Source organism: Phytophthora ramorum (assembly GCF_020800215.1).
Source record: "Phytophthora ramorum isolate Pr-102 chromosome Unknown Phyram_PR-102_s0012, whole genome shotgun sequence".
NCBI lineage: Eukaryota > Oomycota > Peronosporomycetes > Peronosporales > Peronosporaceae > Phytophthora > Phytophthora ramorum.
The window spans coordinates 1,485,914-1,511,144 of record NW_027150658.1 but is presented as its reverse complement, the minus strand read 5'-3'; the positions used below and the strand labels follow the sequence as shown (position 1 = coordinate 1,511,144).

The 25,231-nt window shown below is 51.9% G+C and overlaps 8 protein-coding genes across 8 annotated transcripts; 7 read left to right on the top strand and 1 right to left on the bottom strand.

The window, feature by feature from the left end:
- Positions 1–6,299: 6,299 nt before the first annotated feature.
- On the bottom strand, positions 6,300–6,677 carry KRP23_11705 (uncharacterized protein; the record flags this gene model as incomplete). The annotated part of the gene is made up of 1 exon (XM_067895933.1): positions 6,300–6,677. One exon carries the CDS (start codon positions 6,675–6,677, stop codon positions 6,300–6,302), a length of 378 nt encoding a protein of 125 aa, XP_067740542.1.
- A 3,813-nt stretch (positions 6,678–10,490) lies between these two features.
- Positions 10,491–11,210, top strand: KRP23_11704 (Crinkler effector protein 115; the record flags this gene model as incomplete). Its single annotated transcript, XM_067895796.1, has 1 exon — positions 10,491–11,210. One exon carries the CDS (start codon positions 10,491–10,493, stop codon positions 11,208–11,210), a length of 720 nt encoding a protein of 239 aa, XP_067740541.1.
- Positions 11,211–14,161: 2,951 nt separating this feature from the next.
- On the top strand, positions 14,162–14,508 carry KRP23_11703 (uncharacterized protein; the record flags this gene model as incomplete). The annotated part of the gene is made up of 2 exons (XM_067882274.1): positions 14,162–14,362; positions 14,437–14,508. The coding sequence occupies 2 exons, from the start codon at positions 14,162–14,164 to the stop codon at positions 14,506–14,508; spliced, it is 273 nt and encodes a 90-aa protein (XP_067740540.1).
- Positions 14,509–14,909: 401 nt separating this feature from the next.
- Positions 14,910–15,293, top strand: KRP23_11702 (uncharacterized protein; the record flags this gene model as incomplete). The annotated part of the gene is made up of 2 exons (XM_067882273.1): positions 14,910–15,046; positions 15,185–15,293. 2 exons carry the CDS (start codon positions 14,910–14,912, stop codon positions 15,291–15,293), a joined length of 246 nt encoding a protein of 81 aa, XP_067740539.1.
- A 364-nt stretch (positions 15,294–15,657) lies between these two features.
- Positions 15,658–16,004, top strand: KRP23_11701 (uncharacterized protein; the record flags this gene model as incomplete). Its single annotated transcript, XM_067882272.1, has 2 exons — positions 15,658–15,858; positions 15,933–16,004. 2 exons carry the CDS (start codon positions 15,658–15,660, stop codon positions 16,002–16,004), a joined length of 273 nt encoding a protein of 90 aa, XP_067740538.1.
- Positions 16,005–16,405: 401 nt separating this feature from the next.
- KRP23_11700 (uncharacterized protein) lies at positions 16,406–16,752 on the top strand (the record flags this gene model as incomplete). Its single annotated transcript, XM_067882271.1, has 2 exons — positions 16,406–16,606; positions 16,681–16,752. 2 exons carry the CDS (start codon positions 16,406–16,408, stop codon positions 16,750–16,752), a joined length of 273 nt encoding a protein of 90 aa, XP_067740537.1.
- A 1,149-nt stretch (positions 16,753–17,901) lies between these two features.
- KRP23_11699 (uncharacterized protein) lies at positions 17,902–18,285 on the top strand (the record flags this gene model as incomplete). The annotated part of the gene is made up of 2 exons (XM_067882270.1): positions 17,902–18,038; positions 18,177–18,285. 2 exons carry the CDS (start codon positions 17,902–17,904, stop codon positions 18,283–18,285), a joined length of 246 nt encoding a protein of 81 aa, XP_067740536.1.
- A 364-nt stretch (positions 18,286–18,649) lies between these two features.
- On the top strand, positions 18,650–19,226 carry KRP23_11698 (uncharacterized protein; the record flags this gene model as incomplete). Its single annotated transcript, XM_067882269.1, has 3 exons — positions 18,650–18,786; positions 18,925–18,992; positions 19,105–19,226. The coding sequence occupies 3 exons, from the start codon at positions 18,650–18,652 to the stop codon at positions 19,224–19,226; spliced, it is 327 nt and encodes a 108-aa protein (XP_067740535.1).
- Positions 19,227–25,231: the final 6,005 nt, after the last annotated feature.

Here is a 25,231-nt window from a genome sequence, read left to right as displayed (position 1 = left end):
AGACCATCACTCAGCAGTTAGTGGAGATGATCCAACAACAACAGAGAATGATACAAGAGCAGCACAGAATGTCAGAAATGGTGAATAACCGTGGAACAAAGATTGAAGGTATGAGACTGCCTGAGTTCCATGGCAAGTTCACTGAATCTGTTGATTTGTATTGGGATCAATTAGACCAGTACATCAAAGCAAAAAAGTATGGCCTGGGAGGATGATGACCAGAGTTCTCGCTATCTGGCTATGATTACCTCCAACTTCAAAGGAAATGCTGCCGCATGGTACATGATCAGTAAAAAGGATATCAAAACGGTTACAGCATTAAAAGACTGGTTAAAGGAAGAGTTTACGCCGACTGATTTACAAGAACGCCTTCGTGATCAGTTGTACAATTTGAAGCAAAACCGTTGTCAGAACCTGGAAGAGTACATCACTCCCTTCTCGAGTTCAAGAAAATGAACCAGAGCCTATGGAAATTGATTCTGGAAATACCAGGAACAGACGTTCGTCTCCGAATAAGAAGAAATGTCGTTATTGCAAGAAGCTTGGACACACTATTGAACAGTGTTACAAGCGTATGAACAAGGAGAAGTATATCCGTTCCAGCAATCATCAACGTTCCACCATTAGCAGCATGAATGCTTCTGGAAGTACCACTCAAGATCGTCGTACAGAAGATGAAGAGGTTGAAACTGTGGTTGAAGTGCAAGAAATTTCTGCCTCTACTATGTTGCCGGGCAATCGTGAAAACGAGTTGATCCGCAAGCATGGAACTTGTGATGGCAAGCCTGTCATGATAATGTTCGACAGTGGTGCCACATGCAATGCTGTCCGTCGTGGCTTAGTCGCTAACACGGAAACTGCTGGAGTTTCTCAAGTGACTCGCTTTGATGGTAGTTCTACCAGTGAAGAAAGGAACGGCCACTATCGCTTTTGGTCGTTATCGCTTCCGCAAGCTCTCGGTTATGGAATGGCCACTGGGTTCTGCCCACGATGTCATTTTGGGAAAACCTTGGTTTACCAAGTTCCAGCCTGCCATAAACTGGCGATCGCATGCAATTTCGTTCCCTTCTCATGTGCCACCTCCACCAAAAGGCTTGGCGACTACAGTGGAGATTGACGCTGCCGACTTCAAGCGTAAAGTCAAGAAGAAAGAGTATGAGGAAGTGTATCGCGTCAAAGTTTGTGCTGTCCCTGTCAATTCCTCAACCGATCACTTCTCTACTTCAAGAGTACAAGGATGTATTTCCTGACGTACTTCCTGATGGACTTCCTCCATCTCGTCGTGTAGATTTCGAGCTCACGATGAAGCCTGATGCTATACCAAGCAACCGTGCACCGTTCCGTCTGTCTAAGGTTGAACAGGACGCACTGGATCTCTTTGTGACCGAAAAGCTGAAGAAAGGTTGGATCGAAGTTTCCGATTCTCCTTGGGTTTCCAATATGTTTGGTGTCCCGAAGAAAGATTCAGTCTCAGGCAAACATCTTACGCGTTCAGAGTGGGTTCGCTCTGGAAATGCTACGTTACCAATACGTTGGGTGATCGACTATCGCTATGTAAACTCTCAATCGATTGTCCCAAAGATTCCACTACCTCGCATCGATGAATTATTCGATAAGATGTGTGGTTGTGTCATCTTCTCTGTTCTCGATTTGGCTCAAGGCTATCATCAAATGGGCATTGCCGTAAAAAGCCGCAAGTATACCGCCTTTCGCACGCACTCTGAGACCTATCAGTGGTGGGTTGCCCCTATGGGATTGGCCGGTATGCCTGGCATTTGGTCGCGCCTGATGAGAGTTCTCTTCGCCAAATTCGCTTTCATTGTTGTCTATTTGGACGACATTTGTGTGTTCTCAGCTAGCCTGAAAGAACACGTGGAACATTTACGTCAGCTCTTTGACGTTTTGCGTCAAGAACAATTGTTCTGCCATCAGTCTAAATGCCATTTTGGTCAATCTGAGGTTCAATTCCTGGGTCACACGATCTCTGGAAAGGGTCTTGCTGTTGATTCACGCAAGACAGACGCTATTGCTCAATGGCCTGTGCCATCTAACCAGAAACAATTACAAAGTTTCTTGGGTTTAGCTGGATATTACCGCCGCTTCATTTGTGACTACGCTAATCTGGCGTTGCCACTAGGATCTTTGGTGAAGAAAGAACATGTGTGGAAGTGGGGATCTGAACAAGCTCGTTCCTTTGAGGAAATCAAGTCTGCCCTACAAAAATCTCCCGTGTTGAAATTTGGATCATGAGAAACGCTTCATCGTTACCACAGACGCTTCAGGCTTTTGTGTTGGTGGAGTTCTCTCTCAGAATCACTTGGGTCAAGATCATCCTATTGCCTTCTTGTCGAAGAAGCTTGGCCCACATGAGATCAATTGGCCGACGCATGAAAAGGAGCTATTTGCTATAAAGCTTGCTTTGGAAAAATGGCGTCATTATCTCTATGGTAGAGAGTTTGACGTTTTCACTGACAATAGTGCATGTCAATGGCTTCTACAACATCCTAAAGTATCGCCTAAATTGGCTCGTTTTTTTACATTCTTCTCTCAATTCAACTTCACACTGCACCATGTGAAAGGACAATTAAATGTCGTAGCCGATGCGTTATCGCGTCAACCTTTGGATGTGTCCATCAACCAGGTGTCCTTTCATCAATACACACCACATTGCCAACGTGCTGCTGCTCGACATCGTAATCTTGGTCGCTTCCGAAGAGTAGGCAATCGCGTTGTGGCTAATTACTCGGACCTGGCTCCAGGACTAGAACCGCCATCCTCGCGAGTCTCTGTTGCCGCGGAGGATGTGGCTGCTGGTCTCACTCGAGAAATTCAAGTTGATCCTCGTGTGTCAGAAGCTTTTGAGGAAAAGCCAATACACACTGCTATTATTGACTACTCTGAGCCAGTTACAGTTGCTGCTACGAACAACTCGTATGATACCATGAATGTGACGCAGCAATTTCAAAATTCAAGCTCGCTCGGCTGGTCAGAATCGGTTCGCCGTGAATTCGCCACTGGATACCGTACTGATCCAGACTTCAAGGCATTATTCCGCAAACCGAAGCCTCCTTATGTCAAGGAAGATGGATTGCTTTTTCGCAAGACTAAAACTGATAAGACCTTGATGTGCGTATGTGTTCCACAATCACCGCAAAATCGTCTCCGTACATCAGTCATAGAATGTTTCCATGACTCCAACATTGCTGCCCATCCAGGAACGCATCGTACCTATATTCGCATCGTGCAATGGTACTATTGGCCAACAATGGTTCAAGACGTCCACGACCACGTGCAAAGTTGTGAAACCTGTACTCGATGGAAACACAGCAATGCCCGAAAAAATGATTCCTATTCCGATTCCAGAATAATGCTGGAATGTTGTCGCTATGGATTTTGTCACTGGGTTGCCAGAATCTAACGGTTTTGATGCTATCATGACTGTTGTCGACAAGCTGTCGAAACGTCCCAAGTATCGAGCGTGTAATACTACCGATGATGCTGAAAAGACTGCGCATCATTTCTTCGATTGCGTCGTACGCCATCATGGCCTACCATCGATCATCATCAGTGATCGCGATCCCAAGTTCATACCTAAGTTTTGGTCGTCGTTGACTAAGCTGATGGGAATTAGTCTCCACATGACAACGTCCTATCGCGCTCAGGCTGACGGACAGACTGAACGTCAGAACTTGATTCTAGAAGACGCGCTTCGCTGCAGGGTATCGTACCATGGTAGTGACTGGTCGGAACATTTGGGAACTATTGAGTATGCCCACCCTACGCTAGTCAGCGCATCCACCGGTATGTCACCATTCGAACTGGACACGGGTCGTAAGGAGCGTAATCCGATCAATCCACTGAATAATCCAACCATTGTGACTCAGATGCAACAAGGCATCGGTGAATATGCCAAACGATTCCAAGAGCAACGTCCAGTGATCATCCAGCAAGCCAAAACGCAACTGCGTAGGGCCCAAGAACGTCAGAAGAACTATTATGATCAAAAGATAACAGCAATCACGTTCAAGACTGGTGACTTGGTCATGCTAGACACTCGTCGCATTCCTAGCGGACACGTGACTAAAGACATCGCGGGAAAACGCGCAAAACTTGCTGCACGCAAAGTTGGACCGTATACGATTGAGCGTATGATCAACCCGAATGTCGCCAAGCTCAATCTTCCACGCAGCATGCGTTTTCTGAACCCTACGTTCAACGTAGATGTTCTCAGCCACTATGTGGAAAATCCTTCTCGATTCGCTACTCGTCCTATTCCAAAGGTACCGCGCATCATCATTGATGACGACTCGGGAGAAACTAAGTACATCGTGGAAAAATTACTCCGCAAGCGCCAATTCAATCGCAAGCCCGAAAGGCTCGTCAAGTGGCATGGATTGGCAGACCACGAATCTACGTGGGAGCGCGAAAAAGACATCAAGCACGTCTCGCATTGGCATGTTCTTGTTGAAGACTTCAAGAAGCATCAACGAGAAGTCAAGTCCGGGAGGATGTAACGTCACCAACGTCACGAAGTCTGTTCGAGCCGTGACACGGCGAGCGTCAATTGGCAACAAGCCAATTGAAGCGCATGCCACACGCATGCACGAGCAAGATTGCTCGCACAGAGCTCCTTGTTTGTTCGCGCATGCTAGGCATTGCACCTTCAAGGAACATCATTCACACTTATATTTGACTTAACTATAGTAGCTGCTACCTCAACATCCAACTGCCGTAAAGGCAACGTCCCTTGAAGATTCACTCCATGAGGACTCAAGAATCACTATAGTCAAATGCATATTAGGAAATCAAGTAGCTAGGGGGCTGCAGCTAGCCTGCAGCCCACAGACAAAAACAACTAACCATTTCAATCTCACTTTCCAACTTACCTTCGAGTGCTTCAGTGCCTCACTTCACCGGTCTTCTCCGCCTCGTCTTCGCCGTCGTAACGCCGACGCCTCCGACGCCCTCTCGACGCCCAAGTGTACCCTGTCTTTGGTACACTCCTCGGACACGTCACTTCTTCCTCTGCGCCCCGGCTGTACCCGTGCCAGCGTTACATCAGAGCTGAGCTGCACGGGTACGTCCTCCAAATATCTCGTTCTTTCAAGAACAGTCATTGACTTGTGACTTTTGATGTAGTGAAATCCAAAGACTTGAGGCTTCCATCGGCCTATCGTCTCGCGAAAGCATCCAAACCAAAGTGGAAACAGTATTTGGCTTGACGAAACAGTTGAGATTGGCAAATACATTTTGATGCTGAACAATGTGATCCGATATCGTGAATAAGGCTGGAAGCCAAGAACGAGTCTGATCGTGGTGACAAAATGGAGGAAAAGAAGAAGACCTGGACGATAAAATTACCATTGCGCACAGCTATATCTAGGTGTATTATGAATGCTAACTGACCAGACGAGAAGAAGCCGTATCGGCTTGGTAGCAGTATGATCATTTGTAGGAATGCCAGAAGGCTCGAGTTTGCAAACCAGCACATTGGTGGACTTGGGTGAGTCGTAAGAGGACGACACAAACTCTGAATTTGGTGAACGAGTCGAAGGACACTTCCTCATTGAGCATCCTTGATAAGGCTCCGGCCACCCTTCGTTGTTGATATTGTGCGTTAACGCGTCAAGTCATTTCAGTTCTGATGCTTGGGGCACGTGGCTCTTCTGTTTTTAGGCTCCATGGAATTCGTCTCCCGCAACAAGCTGTCATAACCGGTATATCTTTAGTTGGCGTGGCCATAATTCGCGCGTTCAATTCAACGCTTCATGTCGTCTAAGAAGCACTAAAATCATGCTCAAGTACAACCAAAATAGTTGGCGCAGCCAAGAGAATGGCGTTGATTTCGATTTGGACAGTGAAAGCAGTGTAAAACCTCGGAGATTCAGTTTGATTGCGTTTGCGAAACGTCGAGGGAGAAGCTACTGAGAATAGCAGTGTTGTTGGGAAGAAGATTGATACGTACCCAAGCGAGGAATATGTGAAAATGACGACAACTGTGGGCAAAATGCTGGTAAGATGCAGGCAAGCTCTTCTTGAGTTGGTGGAAAGTGCTCACAATTCGTACCCAATTTCAGTTAACTGGACTACCCACGTATCGGGTACGAGTAACCGAAACCATTCTCGGATCGAGTGCGGGCATTCTACGCTTTGATCCTACGAAGTTGGACCTTAGAAACTCCAAATTTAACGCGTATTGATTCCGCTTGGTAAGGGTTATCTATGCAGAGACTGGAAATACACCCAAGACGTCGGGATGACTACAACTTCCTTGGCTGTCGCTTCAATCGTGAGTGCAGCTACTTCTTCGAGGGTCTTGCACGCAGCTTCGTCCGCACCCACCACTTGTATATCGCAGCAGCTTTCGTGCCAAACTTCTGTTGAATTGTTTGGAGCTGCTGGAGCAGAGGAAGTACTGTGATGAATTGGAACTTGCGCGACTTCAGCAAGCCAATGAGCTGGGACAAGCTAGGGCCGCCTGCTCTCTCTTCGACCACGGCGTCAGTATTGGTCGGCGTCGTGTTCCCCTTCAGATTGCGGTGGCCATAGATGGCTAGCTCGTGCGTTGAATCGACAGACGCGTCATTAATCTGGGCAGCGTCTTCCGCACCTGCAATGGTACTGCAGCAGGCGACGAAGACTACGACGACCAACAGTAGTAAGCGATTCAGACGCATTGCTGGTATTCTTCGGCAACCGGGGGTTATTCGGTCGTTGTGAACACTTGGAAGCTGGTTCTGGAATGAAATCTGAGCGAAGTCAGTCCCATCATGATAGCGGCGAACACATCACTAGGTAGCTCATGTACTGCATATGAACAGAGGAAAATAAATATTGTACGCCTTCTACCACCGTTGCGTAAGGTGCATGCATGTTCTGCACACGTGGAGACGAAAGAAGATGGTGTTTCCGTCCGTATGCCTGGTATGACGTCGTATTACTAGTATCGAGTAATGCGACTCATTATTTTGCCCGACTGGGCCTCACGAAAGGAAGTACATGTAGAACACTATATTCGTAGCGCGTTGGTGCTAATAACCGTGGGCCGCCCCTTTCTCGCGTCGCTATGCTCGCTCGGGGGACGCCGCTTCCACACCGCCCTCGTAGTCCTCGACTCAGCCAGTCGCTGTGTCTGGTGATATGCCCAGGACAGTGTTGGCAAGATATATGAATGCCATGAGCTGATCGTCGAAAATGAACTTAGTAAGCTTTTGCATGTCTCCAAACTGGCTATCCATTCCGAGCATCTATAACCAAAGTGGTTACGTATTCCTCTTTTTTATAATACTATTAATAGTAATAGTCCTCAATTTGTTTTTAAGGGAAATGGCCCATCACCTCCAGGTATTGTTTTTACCGAGCATAGGGAGACAAGGAATCCCTATCCTACTACGGACTATACGTCAAAATGACTACAGATTCGCTCTCCTACTTCCGGTATAATGATGGATGGCGAACGGAGTTCTGGTCTGGTTTCAATTGTTCGGATTGGGAAATAAATATATTCTCGAGTCGTGAGCTCTAGGTGCGCCTTTGAAGGTGTTGCCGCCGGACCATTGCCACGTGGAGATTTGTCGTGATCGGAAAGCACAGGAATTTTAAGTATGATGCATCTCGATCGTTACACGGCGAGGAGGCTCAGACGCCGCCCCGCCAGTCGAGGCTACAAATGTAGGAGCAACGCAGATTAGGATGGAAACGAAGTGCCAATATGTACGAGGAGGATATGCTGGCGGACTTATACTGAATGGGTTGAGGCTCGACGATGTGATTCCCTACCTTGTGGGTCATGTGCTGGGTGCTCGACGCAGTTGTGGTATAGTATGTGGTACCCAAAGTCAACATTCCCATCGAATACGGATGGTGATGCGCGAAGAATCCGTCAAGGTGCGTGCGTGTGTAAGCCGGAGAGGGCAGGTTGGGTAGCTGGCATTGACAGGATCGCGCCAGCGCCATTACGCGACGGATGATTTGAGGGCGGATGGTCTGCTGGAAAACGATCGGTCAACCAACCAAACATATTTTGTATGGGCATTTTGCAAGCCCCTTTTCGGGTTTCCAGCGACTGCAAGACTGCGCACGTGCTGGGCGGCACTCGCGCTGCAGAGATGATGGCCGGCGCCAACTGCAACGCAAGCGCAATCGTTTTTCGGTTTTGTTGAGCCATAGTAAAGATAGTATTATTTTCGGTAGATAAAGTTCCAAGTTTTGATTACATACAAAACGAAAGTGCAAGTCAGAGCCATGACACATCGCTTGATGCAGGGTATCGCTTTTAGTGAGTTTAGCGCTCCGCAAATTGAACGACGGACTCACTGGGAGTGGATGTCGTGCACTGGCTTGTTTTTCAACTGTACCTCGAGACTGGAGCACTAAGCTACTAATAGTACATGCTCGGCCATGAACTCCGACATGGTAAGCCCCACGATAAAATCATCGAACCACGCTGGAAGGTTTGCGCTACGCACTGAAACGCCCAGTGTTCGAGAACCATCCGATCACAAGCAGAGATCATGCGTGGTGTGTCGCAAGTGGATACGCGTCAACAGGTTGCAGTGATCTTTTTGGGAGTGACAACAATTTCCCTTTTTGAAATGACAACCTTTGGGATGAGCGATGCTAGCTGGGAGGCTCCATCAGTGCTAGCGATGCAGAAAATACTAAGCTTGGCTCCTTCTGCTATATGCATCTGAACGTTATTCAGTCGCACGTGGTAGTACGTTTCCTCGTGCACAACACAAGGTGCTGTAGGTAGACCGGAAGACTATGACGTAGAGAAGACGTACTCTTTCATAATGTTAATCCTACAAAGTGATCCGAAGTAGCTCTAAAACGTCAGTGAATGCCAAAGGGCTTAAGCGTTTGAAAAAGCAACAACGTTAGCGCAGTTATAGTCTATCACTGATAGATGCAAATATTTGGGGAAGGAGCTTGCCGTGGGGCACGAGTCGCGGACACGCTCACGGTTTGTTTGCTTTTCATGAAGATATCGTTTGTCCACCGCCTGAGCTGCTTCCGGGCCTTCCTCATCAAGCTCTGGAAATATTCAGTGTATAACGGCTAAGTTTGCAAAGCGGCGACTACCATTGATGGTGCGTTGGATTCCTATGACAGTGAATCCGAACTGTATTATGATAGCGATGAGAAGAGCTTCATTCGGTTGGAGTTTTCCACCTCATCCTGCAGGAGCGCATTGGAATGGTTGCAGTGAGTTGGTCACGCGGCGGGCGATGTTTCCAATGTCGGCCATCGTAGCGTTAAGCTTTACCGTATACACAAGCTCACCACATGACCCCACGCTGTGTTAATAGTAGCATCGACCTACTGCATCCGCTCTGTGATGGAGCCCATGCAATTGACTACACTCGGAATTCTCAATCCGCTCTTGGATTTCTTTGCGTTAGGCGCCATTAAAATGTATCTCACTTCGAATTCTTAGCATGATGGTGGCAACACTAGTACCAACGCATTCGCTCACTACGGCCGGTCAGTTTTAGCCAAAGAAGTTTTCGTAGCGAGCTGCAAATATGCACACACACACACTTCTTTGTATGGGGCGCTCATCAAGTCGGCGTTGCAGCTCGCTGTCGAACGGCGCACGCCACGTCCACTGTAATATATCGTTAGTGACGTTACTGGAGTTGCTCAAAAAAGTGATGTAGTGGTGTCGTGAAGCCAACGGTACCCACCGTGATAAGACGCACATATGACACTGCTTTCCCGCGCAACACAAGAACCTGCAAGAGAAAATAAGGGGCAGTGTCAAGGAGACCAAGTCGTGGAAGAAGCAACATTCAATAGCAAGAGTACTCTCTAGCAGCCAGCCATAAGTCTGCAAGGCCAATTGAGCCCTCGCTTGATATAGCTCACTCTCCAATTCCTACTGGAGTTGACACCCAGCTTTCCTTATCAGGACCAAGAGCTCTTCACCAACTTCATCTCTCCAGTCACCATGGTTCGTGCCTTCCCGGTCGTCTCGAGTCTGCTGCTGCTGGCCACTGCATCTGCTCAAAACTACTCTGGGCGTCTTCTCCAGGCCTCACAGGGCAACTGCGCCCGCCGTGTGTGCTCTGCGAGCAACGGTGTCACTCCGTCTGAGGACTGCAACAGCCTGTGCAACCGCAGTATAATAGTAATACTTAGAACATTACGCCGGCAGTTTTTTTCCGTACCGTAATTTACCACCAAGAACATTCCTGGTCGGACCAGCTGCTATTTTGACGAGACTACCTCTCCATCACCTGAGAGTGAAAGCAACGCCTTTTGGATGTTAGGGTAGTTTTAGAACCGCTCGACCGAGCTATATTGATAAAAGCAATAGAACAGAACGCCCCGGCAGATTCTTACCGTAAGAAAGGAATACTTCAGAGTAACGCGTTTCATCATTTTTTGTTGGAAGTCTATGTAACACGCCTTCTTTCCGGTTAAGTACGCCGGAAATTCTCTCCCTCCCTTCTTCCTCATTCCAGAATCTGCTGCCTCGAGGAAAGATGGTGAAGCTCTTCTGTGCGATCGTTAGTGTGGCGGGCAGCGCATTCCCTGTGGACATTGACGAGAACAAGTTGGTGGGCCACTTGAAGGACGCGATCAAGGCGAAGAAGATGTACCAGTTTCCTGCGGACCAGCTGCAGCTCTTCCTGGCGAAGAAGAACGGCGCGTGGCTAAAAGATGACGATCCTGCTGCGCTGGAGTCGGAAGAAGGAAAGACGCATCAAGACATTCGAACGGTAATCGATGGCGAGATGATGAAGCCTACGTGGACAATTGAGGACGTGTTGACAGCTAACAATATGACCAAACGGAAAGGGCGCGCTCCAAAGTCGAGACAAATCCACGTGCTGGTGGTGGTTCCGGTGCGTGTCGTGGAGGATGGCGCATGGAGCGCGAAGGACTTGTCTACCGTGGATCCTCAAGTTCAATCGAAAATGTGGAAGTCAGTTGTCAGAGTTTCCTCAGAAGATGTATGCTCAGGAACAGCAGTGGTTGTGGATCTAACGTCGACGCACTTGTATCTGCTGACGAACTTGCACCTGTGGGTCGACGACACATTCACTGATCACTTGAGTGCTGACTTCACGAAGGAAATCAAACGGTATCTGAGACGCCACCCCCGGATGAAACAAGTGGAAGGAAAAGGAAGTACACCAATGTTAAGGACGCCGATGTTGCAAAGCAACCACGTCGTAAATTTCCACGGTCGGCAGCGATGAAATCATCAGCTGGATTAGACAAGCCTCAAGTTGTGGTGGAGCAGCTCCTTCCCGATAGGACGAAGCCGGAAGAAGTCCACCGATTCAGTCTCGGCAGTGACACATGCTGGTGTAGTTCGGCTGCGTTCGACTTCGCAATCTTCGAAGTTGCTTTGCCACGAGATAACAAGCTCGTCCGATGTACAATATCCCTCAAGGTGAATGACACGATGAGTGTTGACGTGTTCGGATTCCCTGGCGCTCTTGAAGATCAAGCTTTTGATCACGCTTACGCCATCATTCCAGCAACATTCACTGGTTGGAGCGGAAACCAAATGGCTCTCTCATCTTTGTCAGCTCCTGGTCTATCTGGAAGCGCGATTGTGTGCACCAAAAGGGGAGTACCAGTGGGATATCTTGGTGGTGGACTTGATGGCTCAGCGAAGAACGAGCAGTATCAATTCTATGGCTACTCATTTCATGGAGTACTCCCCGAATTACCGTCTTCGTTGCCGCCAGATACCGACGTTGAAACAAAGGATGAGCTATAGTCTGTATACAGTGCCATGTAGTGAATGCATCTACGAGTATCTTTCAATATCTGTGGTGAGCTCATTGGTCGCGATTGTTTTGCATGTGATTGTGGTTGAAAGGTAGTGAATTTCCATTTGAGTGAGTCACCAATTAATTAATGCTTTTTTCTGACAAGTATAAAGTTAGTAATATACTAAGCTGACGTACTCACCTGAACAATACCTCGCCAACAAAGAGCGCATTAAGGCAGCACAGAAGCACTACTACCAGCGCACACGCGACGCTCGCTTGTCATACCAAAAGAGCTACGACGATAAGAATAGAGAGCAGATCCGTCCTGGAAGCGCAAGCCCAAAACCGAACTTAGCGAATCTGAAAGCGAACTTAATAATGAAAGCGAACTTAATTAATTAATATATTTTTTTTCTCAAATAAAAAGTCAATCCCAATATAGTCAATGACAATGGCTTAAAGCCTCCAAAAAGGTATAAGCCAAATATTTGAAATAATTAATTTCCGAATATTTTGTAAATGACTAAGATATAAAGTCGATCCTGATACAAGGTCCATAACTTATAAAGTCATATCTACGGGGAACAATATAACCAAGAATATATAGGCAACATGTTTGCATACGAGCTCGCTGGATTAAAGAGATTAAATATCCAAGCTGTTAACCCTTTCGCGAGCCACCTCCATTTTGTATAGTATACAAATTCATGTGAATTAAAACTTAAAGGTCGCATTTTTCGCCCTTTAAGCATTTCACGGTAGTTGTCCGTATCGTCGAGGATTGTAAGTTGAAGTCAACAATCCCTCAGGAGCAGCACATGGCAAAGATTGAAACCATTTAAGGTCGCATTTTTCGCCCTTTTAGGATTTCACGGTACTTTGTCCGATCGAAGTGGATTGGTTAATATTCAAAAATGCTTGCGCGACTAGTCAAACCAAGTGTTTATTGGCTAAAACAAAAAGGTACGATGTACCGCTGTCGTAAGTTATCAAGCAAAATAAATATTTTCGGCGCAAGTTTACCGCAACACATTCCCTTTTCTGGGCGACGACGTCGACGACATGGCTTCGGGAGCTGCGATGAAAAAGGTCTGCAAATGCGCGCGATATTGATGGTGGCGCGGAATCGGCAGTGAGCTCGACGCGGATATGGCTGGATGCCGCGGCGGACTTTTTAGGGGGCTAGATACGAATCGCTTATAGTGTTGTATGCATTCCGCCCAACAGATCATTCAGTAGAGCTGCAAAGCCATACAGTTATGAGACTCGCGTGTACGCGTGCGACACACGAGGCATGAAACGCGTCCAAAGGTATTTCTACTATAAAATTTGTATTCGTGGCTGTTGATACCAGCATAAGTACTAAAAATTGTATGTCAGCGTACGCGCGCCACTTTCGCGCCTATTCCAGCACTCTGAAAAATTATATCCTACGATTTAATATGATGATCAGTTTTGATACAGTAGTTATTAGCCTGATATACAGACCTTTATAATCAAATCACGATATGACGGTGCCTGCTGGCCTCCAGATTCCCTCCCCCCAGAATAAAGTCAGAACGGAAGCATCGACAGCGGCGGAAGTGACGGCGGTGGATGACGAAGAGGAACTCTGATGGCGGCCCCACCACAGCTAGGAAACGCAGGCGCCTCATATCCGCTAGTGTAGATGGTGCTGCGATACCCGCAAACGCATACGGCGGCGTTTTGCAATTCCGACATGCGTGGAAAAACCTGCGCAAAGCCGGCTGGACTTCAAAGCCTCCTTCAGGTGGCCAGAGCCTGGATTGCCGCTATCGATACATCCGACCATGCGGTAATCCACGGGGCGTCGAAGGCGAGGACTACCTGCTGGGCGAAGATGCTGTTTTGCGCTACGTTGAGACTCAAGGTATGACCTACGTCGTGTTTGTAGCAGGAGAGCCAAGCGTAACAGGGCTCTCGGATGTTAGCTGTGTGTCGTGAGGAAGCTGCTGCGACTACGAAAGGTGCTGATGGTACAGGCAAGACCTTGAAGGCAATGGTCGATATACAAGGTCTGGGCTGCATGCATTATTGGTGTCTGAGCGGTGACTCACATTGTGGTATGCGTTGACTGCGTCTGTCTAGCGATCCAGACTGGAGACAGTGCTGGTGTTCATGGCCATGGCCGAGGTCGCGGAGGTGGACGAGAAGTAGGGGCTGCTGCGGTCCGTGGTAGTGGCGTCGGCGAGAGCGCGCTGGCGGGCGACGACGACGTGGTACTTGTGCAAGGTCGGTTGTACACGGTATGCCTCCCGTTTGAGTGGTGACTTACACTAACTTTCATTGTGGCTGCGTGTGTGTAGCCCCAGAAGGGCGAGCGACGAACGGGAAGGCGGCGAGTACGACGCCACTCGATGCGACATCCAGAAGCGTAGGTGGTGGAGCGACACCAGTGGTCCAAGATGCCAGTGATGCTGGTGCCCGTGGTCGTGGCCGTGAACGAGGCCGTGGTCGTGGCCGAGGACGTGACGGTGGCCGAGGACGCGGAGTTGGACGTGAAGGTGGGCGCGGAGGTGGCCGAGAAGGAGGGGCTGCTGCGGTCCGTGGTAGTGGCGTCGGCGAGAGCGCGCTGGCGGGCGACGACGACGTGGTACTTGTGCAAGGTCGGTTGTACACGGTATGCCTCCCGTTTGAGTGGTGACTTACACTAACTTTCATTGTGGCTGCGTGTGTGTAGCCCCAGAAGGGCGAGCGACGAACGGGAAGGCGGCGAGTACGACGCCACTCGATGCGACATCCAGAAGCGTAGGTGGTGGAGCGACACCAGTGGTCCAAGATGCCAGTGATGCTGGTGCCCGTGGTCGTGGCCGTGAACGAGGCCGTGGTCGTGGCCGAGGACGTGACGGTGGCCGAGGACGCGGAGTTGGACGTGAAGGTGAGCGCGGAGGTGGCCGAGAAGGAGGGGCTGCTGCGGTCCGTGGTAGTGGCGTCGGCGAGAGCGCGCTGGCGGGCGACGACGACGTGGTACTTGTGCAAGGTCGGTTGTACACGGTATGCCTCCCGTTTGAGTGGTGACTTACACTAACTTTCATTGTGGCTGCGTGTGTGTAGCCCCAGAAGGGCGAGCGACGAACGGGAAGGCGGCGAGTACGACGCCACTCGATGCGACATCCAGAAGCGTAGGTGGTGGAGCGACACCAGTGGTCCAAGATGCCAGTGATGCTGGTGCCCGTGGTCGTGGCCGTGAACGAGGCCGTGGTCGTGGCCGAGGACGTGACGGTGGCCGAGGACGCGGAGTTGGACGTGAAGGTGGGCGCGGAGGTGGCCGAGAAGGAGGGGCTGCTGCGGTCCGTGGTAGTGGCGTCGGCGAGAGCGCGCTGGCGGGCGACGACGACGTGGTACTTGTGCAAGGTCGGTTGTACACGGTATGCCTCCCGTTTGAGTGGTGACTTACACTAACTTTCATTGTGGCTGCGTGTGTGTAGCCCCAGAAGGGCGAGCGACGAACGGGAAGGCGGCGAGTACGACGCCACTCGATGCGACATCCAGAAGCGTAGGTGGTGGAGCGACACCAGTGGTCCAAGATGCCAGTGATGCTGGTGCCCGTGGTCGTGGCCGTGAACGAGGCCGTGGTCGTGGCCGAGGACGTGACGGTGGCCGAGGACGCGGAGTTGGACATGAAGGTGAGCGCGGAGGTGGCCGAGAAGGAGGGGCTGCTGCGGTCCGTGGTAGTGGCGTCGGCGAGAGCGCGCTGGCGGGCGACGACGACGTGGTACTTGTGCAAGGTCGGTTGTACACGGTATGCCTCCCGTTTGAGTGGTGACTTACACTAACTTTCATTGTGGCTGCGTGTGTGTAGCCCCAGAAGGGCGAGCGACGAACGGGAAGGCGGCGAGTACGACGCCACTCGATGCGACATCCAGAAGCGTAGGTGGTGGAGCGACACCAGTGGTCCAAGATGCCAGTGATGCTGGTGCCCGTGGTCGTGGCCGTGAACGAGGCCGTGGTCGTGGCCGAGGACGTGACGGTGGCCGAGGACGCGGAGTTGGACGTGAAGGTGGGCGCGGAGGTGGCCGAGAAGGAGGGGCTGCTGCGGTCCGTGGTAGTGGCGTCGGCGAGAGCGCGCTGGCGGGCGACGACGACGTGGTACTTGTGCAAGGTCGGTTGTACACGGTATGCCTCCCGTTTGAGTGGTGACTTACACTAACTTTCATTGTGGCTGCGTGTGTGTAGCCCCAGAAGGGCGAGCGACGAACGGGAAGGCGGCGAGTACGACGCCACTCGATGCGACATCCAGAAGCGTAGGTGGTGGAGCGACACCAGTGGTCCAAGATGCCAGTGATGCTGGTGCCCGTGGTCGTGGCCGTGAACGAGGCCGTGGTCGTGGCCGAGGACGTGACGGTGGCCGAGGACGCGGAGTTGGACGTGAAGGTGAGCGCGGAGGTGGCCGAGAAGGAGGGGCTGCTGCGGTCCGTGGTAGTGGCGTCGGCGAGAGCGCGCTGGCGGGCGACGACGACGTGGTACTTGTGCAAGGTCGGTTGTACACGGTATGCCTCCCGTTTGAGTGGTGACTTACACTAACTTTCATTGTGGCTGCGTGTGTGTAGCCCCAGAAGGGCGAGCGACGAACGGGAAGGCGGCGAGTACGACGCCACTCGATGCGACATCCAGAAGCGTAGGTGGTGGAGCGACACCAGTGGTCCAAGATGCCAGTGATGCTGGTGCCCGTGGTCGTGGCCGTGAACGAGGCCGTGGTCGTGGCCGAGGACGTGACGGTGGCCGAGGACGCGGAGTTGGACGTGAAGGTGGGCGCGGAGGTGGCCGAGAAGGAGGGGCTGCTGCGGTCCGTGGTAGTGGCGTCGGCGAGAGCGCGCTGGCGGGCGACGACGACGTGGTACTTGTGCAAGGTCGGTTGTACACGGTATGCCTCCCGTTTGAGTGGTGACTTACACTAACTTTCATTGTGGCTGCGTGTGTGTAGCCCCAGAAGGGCGAGCGACGAACGGGAAGGCGGCGAGTACGACGCCACTCGATGCGACATCCAGAAGCGTAGGTGGTGGAGCGACACCAGTGGTCCAAGATGCCAGTGATGCTGGTGCCCGTGGTCGTGGCCGTGAACGAGGCCGTGGTCGTGGCCGAGGACGTGACGGTGGCCGAGGACGCGGAGTTGGACGTGAAGGTGAGCGCGGAGGTGGCCGAGAAGGAGGGGCTGCTGCGGTCCGTGGTAGTGGCGTCGGCGAGAGCGCGCTGGCGGGCGACGACGACGTGGTACTTGTGCAAGGTCGGTTGTACACGGTATGCCTCCCGTTTGAGTGGTGACTTACACTAACTTTCATTGTGGCTGCGTGTGTGTAGCCCCAGAAGGGCGAGCGACGAACGGGAAGGCGGCGAGTACGACGCCACTCGATGCGACATCCAGAAGCGTAGGTGGTGGAGCGACACCAGTGGTCCAAGATGCCAGTGATGCTGGTGCCCGTGGTCGTGGCCGTGAACGAGGCCGTGGTCGTGGCCGAGGACGTGACGGTGGCCGAGGACGCGGAGTTGGACGTGAAGGTGAGCGCGGAGGTGGCCGAGAAGGAGGGGCTGCTGCGGTCCGTGGTAGTGGCGTCGGCGAGAGCGCGCTGGCGGGCGACGACGACGTGGTACTTGTGCAAGGTCGGTTGTACACGGTATGCCTCCCGTTTGAGTGGTGACTTACACTAACTTTCATTGTGGCTGCGTGTGTGTAGCCCCAGAAGGGCGAGCGACGAACGGGAAGGCGGCGAGTACGACGCCACTCGATGCGACATCCAGAAGCGTAGGTGGTGGAGCGACACCAGTGGTCCAAGATGCCAGTGATGCTGGTGCCCGTGGTCGTGGCCGTGAACGAGGCCGTGGTCGTGGCCGAGGACGTGACGGTGGCCGAGGACGCGGAGTTGGACGTGAAGGTGAGCGCGGAGGTGGCCGAGAAGGAGGGGCTGCTGCGGTCCGTGGTAGTGGCGTCGGCGAGAGCGCGCTGGCGGGCGACGACGACGTGGTACTTGTGCAAGGTCGGTTGTACACGGTATGCCTCCCGTTTGAGTGGTGACTTACACTAACTTTCATTGTGGCTGCGTGTGTGTAGCCCCAGAAGGGCGAGCGACGAACGGGAAGGCGGCGAGTACGACGCCACTCGATGCGACATCCAGAAGCGTAGGTGGTGGAGCGACACCAGTGGTCCAAGATGCCAGTGATGCTGATGCCCGTGGTCGTGGCCGTGAACGAGGCCGTGGTCGTGGCCGAGGACGTGACGGTGGCCGAGGACGCGGAGTTGGACGTGAAGGTGAGCGCGGAGGTGGCCGAGAAGGAGGGGCTGCTGCGGTCCGTGGTAGTGGCGTCGGCGAGAGCGCGCTGGCGGGCGACGACGACGTGGTACTTGTGCAAGGTCGGTTGTACACGGTATGCCTCCCGTTTGAGTGGTGACTTACACTAACTTTCATTGTGGCTGCGTGTGTGTAGCCCCAGAAGGGCGAGCGACGAACGGGAAGGCGGCGAGTACGACGCCACTCGATGCGACATCCAGAAGCGTAGGTGGTGGAGCGACACCAGTGGTCCAAGATGCCAGTGATGCTGATGCCCGTGGTCGTGGCCGTGAACGAGGCCGTGGCCGTGGCCGAGGACGTGACGGTGGCCGAGGACGCGGAGTTGGACGTGAAGGTGAGCGCGGAGGTGGCCGAGAAGGAGGGGCTGCTGCGGTCCGTGGTAGTGGCGTCGGCGAGAGCGCGCTGGCGGGCGACGACGACGTGGTACTTGTGCAAGGTCGGTTGTACACGGTATGCCTCCCGTTTGAGTGGTGACTTACACTAACTTTCATTGTGGCTGCGTGTGTGTAGCCCCAGAAGGGCGAGCGACGAACGGGAAGGCGGCGAGTACGACGCCACTCGATGCGACATCCAGAAGCGTAGGTGGTGGAGCGACACCAGTGGTCCAAGATGCCAGTGATGCTGGTGCCCGTGGTCGTGGCCGTGAACGAGGCCGTGGTCGTGGCCGAGGACGTGACGGTGGCCGAGGACGCGGAGTTGGACGTGAAGGTGGGCGCGGAGGTGGCCGAGAAGGAGGGGCTGCTGCGGTCCGTGGTAGTGGCGTCGGCGAGAGCGCGCTGGCGGGCGACGACGACGTGGTACTTGTGCAAGGTCGGTTGTACACGGTATGCCTCCCGTTTGAGTGGTGACTTACACTAACTTTCATTGTGGCTGCGTGTGTGTAGCCCCAGAAGGGCGAGCGACGAACGGGAAGGCGGCGAGTACGACGCCACTCGATGCGACATCCAGAAGCGTAGGTGGTGGAGCGACACCAGTGGCCCAAGATGCCGGTGATGCTGGTGCCCGTGGTCGTGGCCGTGGTCGTGGCCATGGCCGTGGCCGAGGACGTGGAGGAGCGGCGGTAGCAGCGGCACTAGCGTTAGCCGCCAGTGACAGCGATGAGAGCTTGCTCCTCGACAGTGCTGACGATGACGTGGTGCTGGTGGGAGGTCCGTACATCATGGACTACCCGCCGTTTGATAGGTGACTCACAGTGTTTTGGATGTTCCCTGTATGTCTGTAGCAAACCAACGTGAACACGGTGTTACAGTTGGCTGGCGTGGTGGTGGCCACGAAAGTGGCGCTGCTTCTGGTAGGCGAGGCCGTAACCAGGGCCGCGAACATGGGAGTGCAACTTCAGCAGCTACACTTGAAGCAGACGACAGTGTCGGCGGTGAGGATCTGGAAAATCCTGGTCGGCGTGGTATCTTCTTGGCGCGTTGACTTATTGACTTTGGTATTATGTTTGATGCCGCAGTGTTTAGCGTTGGGATGCTCTCGCCAAAACCGAGTGGAAGAGCGGTGCAACGTCAAGTCTCAACACCGGCGACTCCACCGGTTCTTCTCCATGAAATGTTTATCGACAAATTTGTGGCCTTCTGTCCCGCAAAGGAGCACTGGATGCAAAACAAAGTTTATCGCCCTGTTGGAACGGCGTACATCGTTGGTAGAGTGTGCCGCCGCGCCAAAAAATGCAAGGACAAACTCCAGATCCAGTGGCTAGATACCCAATTTCAAAGCAGCGTTGAGAACCTGAACATGAGCACTGTCCAGATGGGTATCCACAACTACAGCGTTCTGACGAAGGAAACGAGCACACACGCCTGGCAGGATCTTCTGGAGTGCGATGAGTCTGAAGGTATCGAGCTTGATGACGCGTCCGATCTTTTTGAAACCGAATCGTACGACGCCTACGACCCAATGGGCGTACTCCCGACGAACCTGTCCGAAGTTGAGGCTGTCAAAAATATGCGCTTCGACCCATTAGCATCCACAGATGCCCCGCAAGATCTGTACCGACATGGAGACGGCTCGCTGTCAACTTACCTCCGCCCTGAGTACAGACACATCTTTGAGCATTCAGCCAGCTCGAGTTTCTTCGCCTATATTCCGATGTACTTCTGGAAACAGGTGCTACATGAAACGAACTTGTACGCTGTCACGTACGACATCAAGGTCTCGAAACCCTTCACGATGAGTGAGTTGATGTCGTTTTTGGGCATCATGTTTTTCATGGCTCTAAACGTAAAGGGTGAGTACGCAAATTACTGGGGCCCTCAACCCGAAGACACCATATTTGGTGGAAATTCGACTTCGTTTGATGGCATTATGCCTCTAAACCGGTACAAACTAATCCGGCGGTGCCTAAGTTTCAACGCGTCTCCCACGAATCTGGCCAAGGATGCGGCAGCGAGGATTAGACCCCTGCTGAACTTGGTGAAGGCGACTGGGGATAAGTACGTCGTGGTCGGGAGGAACGTTGCTGTCGACGAGGCGAGTATCGCTTGTAGATCACGCCAAGGTCGACATATGATCGTGTTCAATCCGACCAAGCCAACCGGGAAATATCACTTCAGGTTGTACATGGTGTGCTGCTCGTCTACATGGATTTCTCTCAATTATAGACTGCACTGCAACCGCAGTGATATTGAGGATCGCCTGGACGGCGTTGTGGGGACTGAAGAGGCTCAAGCACTGAGCGAGGAGCTGGCTTCGGTATCAAAGATCCGTCAACATGTTCTCGAAGTAGTGCGGCCTCTCTTCTGGACGAAACGAGTGGTAAACATGGATAATTACTACGGTTCAGTGCAAGTGCTTGACGCGCTTCGTGTGAAAGGTCTGTATGGTCGAGGTACCATACGCAATAAGAGCAAGCACTTCCCCGGTCATACAATGCTGAGCAAGGACGACAAGTGCTCACGTGGTGACATGCGTCAGTCGGTGTCGATAGAGCACAACATAGTAGCTGCATCATGGTGCGATGGCAACATCGTAAACATGGTAACCAACGCGGACGCATCAACAATATCGTCTGTGAGTCGGACAATCGGGAACGAGTCACGAGATTTTCGAGCACCTACCTGCGTGAGGGAGTATAACCAAAACATGCAAGGGGTAGACCGGTTGGACCAGATCCGCGGACGATTCTCAATTGCGGATGGTCACAGCTACAAACGTTGGCACAAGAAACTGGCGCTTGCCCTTATAGATATCGCGCGATCAAACGCCTATTTGACTCGGCGTCTAGCCACACCAGAGCCAACATCCCGGGACCCCCACCGAGTATTTATGACTGAACTGGTTGGTGAGTTTATTAGTGGGCAGTGGGCGCATGCCCCGAGTGAGGGCCGCATGTTTTACGGCAGGAATGTACCGGACGGCACTGAAATTAGTGGAGTGGCCACGCCCTCTGGATCTAGCTGCGATCAAATCGCCAGACCAGTATCAAGATGTTCATCTGTTTCGTCGAGGCAAATACACCCAGACATGAACCGAAAACGAAGGAGGTGCATTATCTGCAGGTGGGAGGGGAGGTACCCAACGGAGGTTACCAACTACTGTCACACCCACCAGGTATGCCTATGCCAAGTAGTGTCTCACGATGTCCCCAAACCGTGGTGCTGCCAGAACACCACTTTGACATGCTGGCAAAAATTCCATGAATTCTACTTGCCAAACCAAATATTTAGCGACAAAGGCAACGTTCGACGAGGTTCGAGACTCGCAAAGATTCGACTCGCATCAACCAGTGTGGCAGGGCCGACGGCCGCACGACAGATCGCGCATGCTAGTGAGGAGACGGCCACGATGGAGATCATGGCCATCGATGCTGCCGCCAACATCGTACAAGGCGCTCCTGGTAGTGGGGGCGATTACACTCACAAAAGTACAGCTGCTCCTGCGGCTGGCAGCTCAGGTGCGAGCCCCTAGGCGCGTGCGACGTACGTGCTGCATACATTATTGGTGTCTGAGCGGCGACTCACATTGTGGTATACGTTGACTGCGTCTGTGTAGTGATACAGACTGGAGACAGTGCTGGTGTTCATGGCCGTAGCCGAGGTCGCGAAGTTGGACGCGAAGGTGGGCGCGGAGGTGGACGAGAAGGAGGGACTGCTGCGGTCCGTGGTAGTGGCGTCGGCAGGAGCGCGCTGGCGGGCGACGAGAACGTGGAGCTGAAGTGCAGGCGTCAATTGAAGTGCAAAAACGGCCATGTATTGGTTAGTGGAGACGTCGGTAAATGTATATGTGGTGCGCTGTCCATTTCCAGCTGCACGGTACGTCAAGCGTTTGCATGAATTTCCACGTAGCGCAGAACGGTTGCACACATGTCGAGCGATGCCTCGGACAAAATTGGCTACTTACGGCGGCAACTCGAGCTCTTGGCATGCTAATCAGTTCTCGTGATAGCACGAGGTTAGCAGGCTCCTCGAACAAGAGGTTGTTAGCGTATACAATCGTAGAGTCACACATCGGCGCCTTCGAAGATAGAGCTGTGTCTGCCACGTCCCCAATTACCATTGTCACTTTTCGGAGGAGAGGATACTCGCTCGCATGACTTTGGATACGGGCTTTGCCAAGTTTCGACAAGTCCGCCCGCACCTCCAGTCCAATACACGATTTGATGTTGGAAGTCAGTGCAATTTGAACAAGCACGTTGCCAATACCAGCACCGATATCAATAAAGGTGTCCTGACTGTTGAATGGTCCCATGGCTTCGATCATCGCTGCAACGCCCGCCGGAAGAACTTCCCCGGCATTTCCATGCATTTGCCCAGCATGTTGGCGCACATCTCCTGCGCTTACACCACCAAAAATAGCTGCAATCGCTCGTGCAGCTTCGGGTTGCCCCAGTAGCTCATCTTTACGTGCTGGCGGCGTCACTGGTACTGCAGATACCGCAGGGTTTGGTCCCGCCCTTAGTCTTGGTGGCTGTGAGGGAGTGGAGGGCCGTGTTGCTAGCGCCCGCGCTAGTGTCGTGAAGCTCGTACCGGTTGGGGTCGTCAGTGATCTCGCTGTCTGGCCAGAACTGGAGTGGCTCCGCGTTGCCAGCCGTCGCGCTGGTAAAACAGGGCTCGAACGAGTGGGGGCCGCCGTTGATCTCGCAGGCGGCGCTGTAGTCGAGGGACTCCTTGTCGTTGCCCATAGAGACCTGGACTTGATATCTCCAAAGAAGCAAGGCGGGAAGTTGCCTACTATTTTGCCATAAGTGCGCTTGAGGCTGATCAAACGTAGCTGGAGAGCGCGTGCTGTGCGCTTCGTCTTCACCATGCGGCGCGCGACGTAGTCCCATGTTATGCGTATTCCATCTTGTTCAAACTGCAGTGCTATCTGCACCAGCAATTTGTCCTCCCAGTCTTGGAAGCTTGTCCTCATGGTGGAAAGGAAATGTGCATTGCTCTTTGATTTTGTATGGGTTGGCGATCAAATAGGATGCATACATCTTAGCCTTTGTATGCTACTGGGGGCCACTTGTGGCCCCCCATTGCGGACAGCAGAGATCTGATCTCCACATTTTATGCTCAGAATGATGAAGAAAGCATGGGCAAACTCACGTTTTATGGCAGGCAAATCAATTGATGTGGGCGACGTGGCACGATATCTTACGATATTTTTGTACCAGTGGAGAATATATCCGACGGCTTCCCAATAATTAGGCCTAGCCCTGCCGACTCGTGCATTTTGATTGGTAGTAACAAAACTAGGTAGATGAAAACAGCTGTAAAGCTCAAAGGGCGCATTTTTCGCCCTTTAAGAAGGCCATTTCTCACCCACTTTTGGGATATGCCTTAAAGGGCGAAAAATGCGCCCTCGTATCGCGAAAGGGTTAAATGGGGGTAGCAGCTACCGTGTTAAGGTGCGTGGTAGAACGGGCAAGATGGTTTATGGTAGCAGCGTTTCGCGTCTAATTAACAAGAGATTAGTAGCTAAGCAGTACAATGTTTCGATTGAAACCCTTGAGAAACACTTGTCGCCCGACTACAAGGCTGATCCTAAGTACCGTTTTTACACTGGTAATCACATGGAATCACACCTATATGAGGGTATCGAGGCTACTGATTTCTATGATAAGCTCGAGAACGTTCTTTCAACTCAGACAAGTGCTTTTAAGGTAAATATTGCTCTCGGGTACGAGCTTGTGAGCAAGACTGATCCTGATGACACTCGCTACTTCTACCCGAATCTCGCCAACACTTATGTATTCAATAAGCCCGTCGCAATCAACAAAGCAAGGCGGATATTCGAAAGAAGGTGATTTCGGAAATCCGGTCTATGGAGTTGGCTGACAAGCTGAACTATCCCAGCTCGGGATATAAGCTTAAGGCGATCACTGCATTCAATTTTTTTGTCTACCATCGCGACCATGCTCTTGGGGATAGCGACGCTGTTATTCCTAAGATTATCCGCGAAAACAAGCATGTGATCAACTTCCCTAAGACCAACAACAAGTGCGTTTTCCACTGTATCGCCTGGCATACATTCCAGAGCCCTAAGAAGGATCCTCGCAGAATTCAGACTCAGGTGAAGGAGGCATTCAAGCGCTACTGCTCTTTCAAGGGGGGTGAAGTATACGTTGAGTCTATTTAGAAGCTTCAAGCCTATTGAGCTACTACAGCTCGATGAGGTTGAGGACTGCTTCCAACTCGGTATTAACGTATACAGCATGGATATAGCTACCGGAAGTGTAGAATGCATTCGTAGGTCGGACAAGGGATATGAAACGATGGATATTCTATCACACGAGATTCACGCTCTCTGCATCAAGAGCATCGATATGCTTCAGTCTAAGTATCAGTGCCCCAAGTGTGAAATGATTTTCGTGAGCGGTGAAAGACTTGAAAATCACAAGAAATATCAGTGCGAGCTTGTGAATATTGAGAGCTTCCCCGCTGAGCCAACTATCTACAAGCCAGCTCCTAACGCGATTCGATCACTGCTTGCAAAGTATTCCATTAAGGATGCCAATCAATACATCGACCACTTCATTGTTTATGACTTTGAGCCAATCCTTAAGCCTACCGCGACTCAATACGGGGGAAGTACTGTCTTCACGAACGAACACATTCCGGTGTCTGTATCCGTAGCTGATAGCTTAACCGAGGAGGTGCGTTGCTTTGTGAATGACGATCCGAAGATGCTGCTGACGGATATGTTCAAATACATCGGTGATGTATCGCTGAAGATCCAACAGTACAATGTCGATAAGTATATGTC